At 43.2% G+C, this 12,058-nt stretch overlaps 1 protein-coding gene across 7 annotated transcripts in view; it reads left to right on the top strand.

Moving 5' to 3' along the window:
- Positions 1 to 12,058, top strand: part of atp11c (ATPase phospholipid transporting 11C (ATP11C blood group)) — a 44,828-nt gene that overhangs the window by 12,934 nt on the left and 19,836 nt on the right. For all 7 annotated transcript variants that reach the window (XM_075481661.1, XM_075481665.1, XM_075481666.1 and 4 more), the window contains exons 2-4: positions 4,115 to 4,234; positions 6,009 to 6,098; positions 11,590 to 11,670. In XM_075481661.1, the coding sequence (XP_075337776.1) occupies positions 4,115 to 4,234; positions 6,009 to 6,098; positions 11,590 to 11,670 (291 nt within the window). The remainder of the gene's footprint in view (positions 1 to 4,114; positions 4,235 to 6,008; positions 6,099 to 11,589; positions 11,671 to 12,058) is intronic.

A 12,058-nucleotide genomic window follows, 5' to 3' on the forward strand; every position in this document is an offset into this window, starting at 1 on the left:
AGACGAGGAATGCTGTTGACTTCCTGTTCTGGAACTTCACAGCTCAAGCCAGAGCCCTTTACATGCACTGTGACTTTTGGCTTTCATAATGCGTAAACTAGTAATGGTAATGATGCTACAGGATAACTTTTCTGAATTTAATATAGGAACATGTGCAGTCCAGACATTCCTGGTTTACTCCCTTTTGGCTGGTTTTTGTTTGATAAAGAAAACCTGGACACGCTTGAGTGGTCGGATCCTGTTAAACTTAAAGTCTTCCTTCCTCCCACTGTTTCCCCCTCCATTCCACCTGGACCCGCTTAATAAGGGTCAGTATGCTGTGCTGGAAGGGGACAGTGAGGTGTATGTCCTTACAGAGGTGTGAACATGGCTGCTCATACCGAGGGGGGACATTATGTAGGCTGTTGTCTCCCTTCTCTGGAGAAAGTGTTTTGGAATGAACACTCAGAGTTCCGTCTTTATTTTGAGCTGTCTGAATTCTAGTGAAAAATGACTGCACTGGAGTCACGTAGGCTTCGTTATTGTCCTGCATGAATTATTCTCCCGAGTGTTTGAGGGCATTCTTTGATCTAACCTCTTGTCAGAAACAGACTTTGGGCAGCTTGCCATCCAGGTGGCTGTAATTCACATTTTCACTGGTGTTTGTCCAGGATCAGATGTTCATGGTAATCTGTCCTCTCAGCCCACATGTTACTGGCCTTTTATATTAGCTAAAGCAGATCCTCTGCCAGCCTAATCATAATCTTTTCCTGCCATAGTAACTGCAGGACAACTCTGCCTTGAACTGAGAACATAACTACCAAAGAAATGTGTCAAGTTTTTTTGACTCATTGTTTGCAACATAAGCTCATCTTGCTGACAGGGACATTGTTCCTTTTTTTTCAGAGCAATGGATGTTTGGGTATTTAGTCACCATTTGAAAGGACGCTTTTTAATTTAAAAATGACACATCTTGTGAAAGTGATCTCTGTGAATGAAGTTGTCAACATGACTGAGGTACTAGATCACAGTTCAAGCAGTTTAAATGCGATGCCGGGGCTTTAAGCTATTTTGATTAAGAACAAAACAAAAAGAACTAGATAAAAGACGAAAAAAGTTTTATTCATTTGGACTGCTTAGCAAATGTGACGATGCTTTACAGATGCACATGTTTCAACCCCTGTGTGGACTAAAAGAATGATGTCACACACTACAGTGCTTTTCTCAACGTAACAAGGGACGCTTGACTGGGGGAAAAAAATGTAGCCTTACAGGTTAAATAATTACAAGATGCAGCTTGTAGAAAAAGAAAAGGAACACTCTGTGCAGTTGTGCTATCTGTGGTCCACACAAACGCATCAGTGACGGTTACATTTTGATCTGGTTGAAATTTTAAATGGCTAAAGGTCGAGATGGAGGAAGTGTATCATTTCATTGTGACCGGCAGCATGCTCACTATTTTAGAAAAAGCTATTTTAGCCCCGACAAGACATGCACCGCTTGCCATCGGCCTGGTGTCAACTGGACATGGCGGTGCCGTGTCGAGGAATAAAGAAGCAACCACATCAAAGGGAAAGCTACTCTGGTTGCTGCTTATTTTTAAGTGAGAAACTGGTGAACGTGCCACACGTGGTCAAGGGTTCGTAGCTCAACAGCCCAAGAGAAGTTGAATATTTAATTGCACTGGTGCCACACACCAACGTTAACGCAGATTAGTAACGTTGCACGCTGGCGTCCACAGGCCAAATGAATAAAAGGGCCAACAACGGCGGTCTGATCTTTCTTTAACTGAGGTGGAGCTGAAGACGTGCGTCGTTTAAACTGTTACAGACCTTACCTTACCTTGGGAGTTGTCATGGGGAATTTACACAGCTGACACCAGCGTAAAGCATCCTTCAAATAGCCACAAGCTTGTGATGTAGTTTTAGCCCTGAAGATAAGTTGTGTGGGGTGACGGGGGGGCGAACTTCTCAGCTTAATTGAGATAGTCAAGCTGGTCACAGCTAAATATTTTGCCTTTGGTCCAAAGTTTTGGTTGGTTGGAAGTACAGACAGGCTGTATCCACACGCAAGACGAGCAGAAGAGCTTGTGCAGACACTAAAAAGGACTGCTGATCTTTACATATACATCCTCGCTTTGTTGAAAAGTACATGATTAATCTAATGATAACGTAATAATTCACAGATAAAGCTCATGTTACTTGAACCTGCCTCACACGGTTAGTATCTTGTTGTGTTAACTTATCGGTCAAAGTATCTTTGGTGTTGTTACCTACTGAGAGACAGGGAAAGCATGCTCAAGGATACGAAAGTAGAGGAAGGTGGAGGAAAATATGGGAGTAGTAGCTCTGGTTGATTCAGTGTAGTGACATTATCGAGAGCCTCCAATCTTTGTAGCTGTCTGCCCAGAGTTGTTGGATTTCTTGTGTGTGGGAGATCAGGAAAGAAATTGAGGTCAGAGAGAGAACAGTGTGTATGCCAAGCTTTGTGAAAGTACCCAAAACATTTGGTCTTCTAAGAACACTTGAGCCTGTAAGTTTGGACGCGTGAAATTCCCCCTCACTGACAGTGAATTCTCATTTAACACACAGTTTTACTGATGTGTAAGATCAGTAATGGCATGGATGTTAACCTTATAAAATGAATCGTGTGTCATAATGCTCATGCAGACAAACTTTTTCCACCGATAGCACGGGTACCACAAGCTGAAAACCTTTGGGGCACTAGCACCCCTTAAATCAGCTTTACTTCAACACTTATTTTTTCTCTCACGTACAACTCATGGAAATTACCACACGTCTGTTTTATGTTTTTTGTATATAAGCTAAATGTCACAGATTGATTCCCTAATATTAATGCATTTCTTTTAGATGAAACGGCATCTTGGCATTTCTGTTTGCAGTTTCTTAAACTGCTGAAACTCTGTGTTTTCTTTGCTGTTATTAAATCAGACCCATGATCACAGTGAATGGCACCTTTTCTTTCACACCAGTTGAATGTGTTGAATTTGATTGTTTCGTCAATTCTTGCCTTAAAAACGTTGCTGGCAGAGGCTCTGCAGTTCCATCAGCGCATCCGCATCCGGAAATTAGTTTAGTGACTCCAAAAACTAGGGAGGAAGGGAGGGAGAATGTTTGTTCTGATAAATCACCTGACAGCTCACGGCGCCTGGTGAAGCGAGAGCGACACTGTTTCTATTTTTTTTTTTTTTTTTTGGTCCTGACAACCTACGCAGCTCTGATCTGATGCAGCGGCGACAGTGGACTCAGCAAACACGTGTACCCGAGTGTGTGCGCACACACGCACAGTTACTCCATCCTTCCAGGTGTTTCATGTGATATAAAGTGACGACTCCAAAGAGGAACATTGGGACACGGGGAGATTGTGGAGCTCTGTCGTGTCGTAAGGAGATATGTAGGCACGGCTTATTTAACACACAAAAGTAAAAACATTAGTCATATCCTGGACAACTGTGATTTGTTGTCTGGGTTTTTCACTTCCGTTTGCTGCTTTGGTTTATACAATTTTGGTTGATATTTATAGAAGAGCTCCTGTAAAATTGTGACCAGACGGGTCTCCCGGGTCTCGTTCTGTGATTCAGTCTCGGTGCCTTTTATGGAAGAGGAATGACCCAGCCACCTCATTTTGAGGCGAGTCCAGCATGTCTCTGGCTCCTGAAGTCTTGCCTCTTTCAGCTGCAAGGCTCAGTTGTCCATGCAGTCAGACACCCATTTATAAACTCATCAGAAAGTGTTCTGTTGGGTCATGACAAAGAAGCTCAGCCCAAAGATCTGAGCACAGCATTTTTCTCTCGGCTCCCTGAGGTTAGTACTAGTTTTATTATTGATAAGTGTCCACCTGGGAAGGAAATGAATAGTCCCGCACTATAAGTATTTTGGCCCTCTGGCCCTTATCATACTTTCCTTGTTCATTCTCTGAATTATTGTTCCCGTGGAGTGCTTTCCAAGTAGTAGCTCATACCTCTATTTTTCGGAATTTAGGCCTCATCATGTCCTGTTTTTTCTTACATCCCCTATTATGGTTTGATAGATTATTGTCTACTCACTCACGTAAATCTCTCTCTTTCTCTTCCTGTCTTTACCCACTTCCACCCGATGCTTCCGTCTTCCTCTAGCTTGGAGGTGATGAGAGAAGAGTTGACAGTAGGACAATTTATGTTGGTCATCGGTCTGGTCCTGCTGCTGAGGCTTTCATCCCACCCAAGTTCTGTGACAACAGGATTGTGTCCTCCAAGGTAAGAATTACACTCCAGCCCTGCTAACATCGGGTATTAACGTCCATATTGGGCAATTCAATCCGTAGTGATATCAGTACAAGTTGGACTGCAACTAATGTACATTCGGGATGCAAAAAGATCCGATCGCTCTGACCACATTTTAGAGGTGGTCTGGGTTCATTCTTGTAGCAGTGTGTATGCAGATGTGTGTCAGGCGGGGCTGAAGGGCTGCCTACTCAACCATAACCTTCTGTGTAGGTGGTTGAATTTTAACACTGTAGGCACAGAAGCACATTGCTGCCTGCTTTTGGTTTAAACGATATGTTTGGTTGGTGTTACATGCCAGGTGATGGTGAACTGATACCGAGAGCCGTCCACTTGTGATCAGATCACCCGAGATACAAAATAATACAGAGTGTGTATAAGACCTCATAAATTTCTCTGGGTCCATTCTCAGGCTATATACTAAGACTAAATTCATAGAACTTTTTCTGCCTCTCCACTTGTCTTCGAATGGTTTCACCTGCCTTCAGGCCTTTTTCTTCTGCTATTTAACACTTTGAATGCAAATATAACTCTTGGACAGCTTTTGTTGCGCCTACCTTTCCCTCTCCGTATACTTGTCTTTGCTTCCAGTAGAGCAAAATTATTTGTCTGTCATGGGAGCGCTGACTGGCAGTAAAATACATGGCTGCTTTTAATGTACTGGAACGGTGGGCAATTTGGTTGTTTCCCCAGGTCTTTGATAGACCCCCCCCTTCAGCTAAGTCCTACCCATCTATCGCATATCAACGGCAAGCTCAGGCAGTTGCTGCTGGCTGGCTTAGGGATAGCACTGGTGAAAGGATGAGGAGGAAGCAATGTGGTGAAAAAGATGGCTGTGGGATTTATAGTGGTGCAGAGGGTCCCGGTGCAGAGGGACCAATCAATTGGCTCCTGCCAGTATGTCAGAGTAAACAGTCTTTAATTACCCAAGCTGTAGTGTTTATGCTCCCTGCTGCCTCTGCTCTCCATCATCTTGTTGCTTTTGCACTCTGCAATGACCAATCTGCCCCTTTCCTTTCTTGATCTTGCTGCTGCTGCTGCACCACCACACTGAGCCCCCCCCCTTCTCCGCTGCCACCCCTCTTTTTTCTCTTTTCTCTCCAGCAAAATGAGATGGGCCATTCTGCTGTCACTGCATTTCAACTTTCTCCCCCTGCAGACATTCCCCCTCATAATCAGCAGCTCATTGCTGTGTCCGTGCAGTAGTTTGTAACTGTATGTGTTGGCATGTGTTTGCATTTGTGTTTTTCTCTATGCTTCTTTGTTGTGCAGCACAGAGTCTGCTGCAGGATATTGTTGAGCCGTCTCTCAGGAATTTAAGCAGAGAAAAGGGTTGCTTCTCCCCCGACTGTACCAGCAGTCACGGCCACTTAAAAAAGAACAAAAACAACCTGTTAAGTTCTTTGGCTCTGCATTCAAGAGTAGCCTAATAAAGGATATAAGTTACTAATCTGAATCAGTGGAATACCTGTGTTCCCCAAGGTCCCTCTCTCAAGGCAGTACAAAGAGCAGCTATTGAAGTTGCTTTCCTGTTTTCTCTCCCCCAGTCCAGGCATGATACTAAATGCAAAAGTCTGTGAATATTAAATATCTCTAATCCATCTGTCATTTCCAGACTTTCTTTTTTGTGTCTAGATTTGATTGAAAAATGTGCCAGAATGTGAATCAAAGAGCAACAAAAACACAAATAATTGTACCTGTTTTATTCCTCTGCCTTACATCCCTGCTCTCTCTTTACCCTCCACAGTATACAGTCTGGAACTTTCTACCAAAGAACATGTTTGAACAGTTTAGGAGAATTGCCAACTTCTACTTCCTTATCATCTTCCTGGTGCAGGTAAGAGCAAGCTTTGTCAGTGCCCCAATGTAAACAGCGATAAGCCTGTTTATCTGTGACTCGGTGCCTGTGACCATGTTGATGTATATTCAGCGCCTCTGTGTGAAGGTCTGATTTGTTGTCTGTCAGCACCGTGAAGTAGAGGAAGCCTTGTTGTTAATCAGTCTCCAATCTGAATTGACCGGTGTGCCAAAGCACATAATCTTCATCATCTACATGATTAGATACCTGCATGACAGTAGATGGTGTCTAAGGTGTCTACATAAACTTAACTCTTATTGTAATTTAGCTTATTCATCCGATTCTTTACAGTGCCATGTAACTCCACTGAGTAACAGGATGCGAGTCCACTAGATGTATAGCAAGTGTTAAATAGCAATAGCTTCGTGTGAGGCTGTGGCGTGTGTGTGCCTCCCTGTCCCCAAAATGACTCCTTTCCTCTCCGATCCGAGTGAGGAACAAGAAGGAAAAGAGGATTTGTTGTTTACATCTGGTCTTGCTCTTCCAAAATCCCTCTCTATCTATGTCCTTTTTTTCTATTTCATGGAAATGGAAACTTGCCACTCTTCCTTTAACAGAACGCTAAACTATGGCCACAAACAACCCCTTAGTGTAAACAGGTGCTGCTGTTGAGTCTGCTCAGGGCCTCTCGTTGCATTCTGACTAAACACGGTCATAGGCTGAACTCATAGATTAATCTCATAGATAAACTTACAAAAGTCCAGTTCTGTAGCAAACTGGTACATATGTGCCGTGTTTTCTCATATTCCGTGGTGCTCGAGGAACAGCAGATCGATTCAAATGTGTTTACCCAGCCTTTGTTTTCACTTTACCCGAACTCAACCTTTTTTTTTTTTTTTTTTTTTTTTGCAGATTGTCAGGTTTCTTTCTATATTCTCCGCAGACAATGTTCATAATTGCTGATTTTCAATTGAAGTGATGCTTGAGATTCTAGTCAGCTAATGGTATACACGTATGTGGGAGTAAAGCACCAAGCACTTTTGCATCATTCACACTGACTGCCAAATGCTGCAAGCTTGTTGCACAAGGATTCTCAATGTGTGATGTGTTCAGTGTGTCTGTGTACATGTTTGTATGTGCCTGTGCTTATGATCTATGAGTCAGTGGGTGTCCTCGGTTTGCTGAAGGTGTTTACCCAAGCTGCAGTGTGGTTGGCATTTCTCCACTAATCCAACCTCTCTGGAGGGGCTCCTTATCCGAACCACTCAGTTTTTTTTCCTCCCATGCAGGCTGCTATTATATTAGACAATGAGAAGCAGGTACACCGGTTGTACACTGCTTTTGCACCCACTTTTACAGACAGAAATAAACCCTCTCATTTCCCCCCCCGAGAGGCTTCATGCAAATGTTCTACCAACAATCAAATGTCATCCAACCTCCGACACGATGCTGTCCTCTTTTATTCTCACCTGGTTATTTAGTCTCTGTCTTTCTGTGCATCTCTCTCCCTTTCTATCTCACATAACCTCCATCTCTCTGCAGCGCTGCACTGCTGACGTCAGCTGCCAGGGAGCCCTCTGTACTTCTGAGAGACATAAATAGACACGGGCTGATAAAAAAGCACCACTCTTCTATAAATAGCCCCTGTATGCCTTTGCTTGCATTTGATTGAATGGGAATAGAGCACTGTGAGAGAGCCAGAGACTCAAAGTGAGAGCGAGAGGGAGGGCGATGGGGTAGGAGGGCCCAAGGACCCACAGCACTGCCCCGGGACCCCGGAGTCCTGCTGTCTGTCCCTCACCCTGACACACTTCCCAGCTAAGATGAAGGGCTTTGTGCTGCTGCGCTCTGCTGCTCTGATATCACACCAGCACATCAGCAGTAGCGCACTGTTCACTGCTATGCTGAGTTTCTCTTTTTGGTGCAGCAGAGACAAGGTTTTTTTGGCCATCTGGAAGTTTGGTGGAGATCGTTGCCGTTTAGTGTAGACGATCTTTAAAACACAAACTTTGGGAGTGTTGTTTGACAGGAGCAAAGAACGTGCAGATTTGTGAGGAGGTTTTTGTTTCCTTTGGAGTTGGCTGCTGCAGTATAAATGTTATGGAAAAATGAATGGAACTTTTTTTTATGCAAGTCACTTGGGAACCCAAAGTACATATAAGGTTTTGCAGCAAGCTGCTTTGCCAGCTGAGGGGTACAGATGCCGTTGGGTTATATGTGACCAGTTTATACTAAGATGCAAATAATTTGCTCTGTTTGTGCAATATTTGCCATCTGTATCTCAAGACTTTGTGTATCTAAGAATTTGGTTGTTGTAAATACTCATTTTCCTTCAGATAAAACCTTGCTCAGACATCTTCTAAACTTGACCCGAATCGACCTGTATACTGAAGAATTCCTTTACAATGCCCATTTAACACACTGAAAAAGACACTCTGGCACTGCTTTGACAAAAATGCGCTTTCAAGCAATATGCCCGTTTGCCCCCTCCTCACACAGTCAAATTTAGATTGATTATGCACATTGTTTTAGCTCACCACTTGCGGAAAGTCTATATTTACTGTAACTATAGATGACACAGGACGGCGGCAGAATGCTAAGCAGCCACGCAGAACAGAAACTGACGAATGGTGCAGGACACAATCAAAAAGCTAGATGCATCTGCACAAACAAGCGACATCTGGATCTGGTCAACCGTGACTTCCTCAAACAGAACCCACTATTAGCGAAAAAAGAAGCGCCACTTAGTCACAGATGTGTGAAAAAAAACAACAACTTGAATTTCTGGAGATAACAGAAATGGCACTTCGTCATGTGAAAAAAGTAGAGCTTCTTATAATCCAAAGGTCAGGACATTAATGAATACAAAGAAATCTAATACTTACCAGCTATTAAAACTGGGTCAATAATACCTTATATGAACAACAACACATATGACGTATAAGATTGTGTGAAATGCAGAGGCAGAGTGTGAAAAACTCCTCTTACATGGGCCATAAGAGGGTAAGCTAGCAGCCAGGTGTTGCTAATCAAATGCACTACAGTATTTTATCAATAGCAAGTGTGAGCACCTCTATAAAAGCAGAAGTTTGCTGGTCTGGAGCTTTTTAGGTGCGTATTAACACAATGCCCAGGAGGAAAGACATCAGACATCATCTCAGATGCTCAAGCAGGGAGGGTTTTAAGGTAATTTCCAAACAATTTGTAGTCCATCTTTCCACTGAGAGAAAATTTATTACAAGTGGAAAACATTCAAGGCAGTTGCCAATCTTCCCGGGAGTGGACATCTCAGCACGTTTCACCACAAGGTCAGACGGACTCAGAAAAACTGCAGACAATCCAGGAGCTATATCTCAGACTAATTTTAGGTGACGGTACATTTAGTCTCAGATGATTAGAACAAGACTGAACAAGTAGTTCTTGTTTCGAAAGAGTTGCCACAAGAAAGCCTCCTTCTCTCTAAAAAGAACATGGCAGCACAGCATAGGTTTGCAAAGTCTGCAAAGTCACTTGCGACCAAAGTGAAGATATTTGGTCACAGTGTACAGCACCGTGTTTGGCTAAAACCAGATAATCAGTACTTTTATTTTCACCCGCTGCTTCTTCATTTTGGCTTAGTTTTGTTCTTCCCAATAAGTAATGACACAGCTGAACATGTTGGATGCTGTTGTTCGTCTAAGGTTGTATTTACCCAATTTTACGACCTGGTTAGGACCAAATGACACATAAAACTGTAGATTTCATAGAAGCTGTACTTTCTTTGTCACATGAGTGTACACAACATTTAAATGCTGCACTTGTGAATCCTGTCAAGACTGAAATCAAACAGAATTATGTTGAGATAATAAAGTTTGACTCTTTCAGAATCACTGTTGATGTGCAGACATAAATCAGTTCCTGATATCCATTATCTTTATTATTCCATTTTTAGCCACCTGTTGTACAATTGCCAATGATAATGATATCATTGATCATTACTTACTATATTAATGTCTTGTTATTGATTTGTCAATGATAAATCCACATGTTTAGGTTGTGAGTTTACATTGTGAACATTTTCTGTGTGCTTCAGTGTGAATCTTTGTCGGGTTTAGCCAATAATGGCTGCACCTTAAACAAAGACATCCTCCTTAGTCCTCTTGTGATTTTACACATGCCGAACAGAGCGGTGCAGCCCTGTATAGCTTTGCCTAGTGGCTACAGCAGCTTTGGTCAGAGGGGCTAGTTCTACGATCCCAGCTTGATTTGTGTAAGAACACATGAGGCTGGGCCAATTTGCCTGTGTTACTACCTTGTCAGCTGACTCGGAGGCGAATCAGCGGTGGATCAACTTCAACCCTCCCCCTTCTGCCTCTGCACTTACACACATGGAATGATGCTCATTCATTGTGCATCAGTCCCAGCTTGAAAAGGCAGATGTGACCTAACCCATCTCCTAGAATAGTCAATTACTTCAGATTTGACTCCTCTGAATCTGCACTTCTGAAATAGTTTGTGTGCACTGCATCTGTCTTTGTAACTGATTTATCCTCCAGCTAATTGTAGTCACTGTAAGGCAGGATAGACTAGTAGCTTGCTGCTCTTGAGTGAGTAGGCCTGAACGGGGTAAAGTTTGTAGCTGTGTGCTCAGGTCAAGTTAGGAGTTATTTTCGTTTCCTTTCTATTTGGGGTACAGGTGAGAAAGATTGTGGAGACTGCATCAAAATGCATCTCCTACTCTTAGGTAAGCGGATGTCTATCTGACACTCCGTAGGGCTTCTGGTCAGAATACAAATGAGCAAACAAGCATAGACATCTTCAAGTCTGCGTGCTGTAATAATCAAATGAGCTCAGAGGGTGGGGAAACTAATCTGCATTCTGCTGGATCAGAAATACCAGGGCAAATCCATCTGCTGGACACACAAAGGCCATTTGTGCTTTGTTCTTTTCGATTTTGGCCTTTTGTTCGATACGACTGGTAAACTGGCAATTTGGGATGAACCGATTACTGGTTGTTATTAGACACAAGTCCTAAAAATGCATCACATGTAGACGTAATGTATTTCTAGACTCCCCATGCACACTTCTCGGTCAGGTAAGATGAGTTAAACGGAGCTTCCTGCTGGCCCTCTCTCATGCCTTGGCAAAGACACAGAGGTGTTGGCATGCCTGCAGATTAAGCACTCTTTCCCCGGCTCACTTGATTAAAAGTTCTATGGCCCAGAACCTCTTTTGCTTCCCTCCAAAATGTAAATGTCTCCTTCCTGTTTTCTACTGATGGACAAATATGTGAAACAGTAGAAGCATCTCAGGGAGGTGGAGCACATCGTGCAGTTTAGGGAAAGCCCCATCTTCTGAACATTTACCGCATGCCACTGCTGCAGCTGCAGCAACAACATGCTGCAGCCGCGGCAACACGCTGCAGCTGCGGCAACATGCTGCAGCATCACTTCACAGCATCACTTCACAGCATCACTTCACAGCTGTTTTTCATGTCATATTTGTTAACACTTGCCTTGTGTGAAGCTAAATGTTTTTTCTATCTCTACAGGTGATAGTGGACACTCCCACCAGCCCAGTCACCAGTGGCCTACCTTTATTTTTTGTGATTACAGTAACTGCTATCAAGCAGGTAAGACGCTGCCTAATAAGGCTGTGAGAGCTGGTAACAGAACTGTTAGTTGGGTTTCTATAGCCATGTCCTCAATTCCTCATTGTCTTTCATCCCATTATGTCCTCCCACCCTCTCCATAACATATCAAATCCTGCTGCCTTCATAACTCCCTTGCTGTGATTTTTGTATAAAGCAACTGACTAATGCCCTCTTGGGCTTTGTATTAATGTGTTCTGCTTGTGAGTTCTGATTGGGGTGAAGATGAAATGGGCTCCAGGGGAGTGTGAGCAAATGGAGAAAGCGCGAAAGAGAGCAAGTCTATTACAGAGATACGAATTATCAAGGGGAATCTCTGTTTCTTTTACTTTGTTGCTGTAAAGTCCCAGCTTCAGATGTATTGTTTTAG

Source organism: Odontesthes bonariensis, chromosome 13 (assembly GCF_027942865.1).
Source record: "Odontesthes bonariensis isolate fOdoBon6 chromosome 13, fOdoBon6.hap1, whole genome shotgun sequence".
Taxonomy (NCBI): domain Eukaryota; kingdom Metazoa; phylum Chordata; class Actinopteri; order Atheriniformes; family Atherinopsidae; genus Odontesthes; species Odontesthes bonariensis.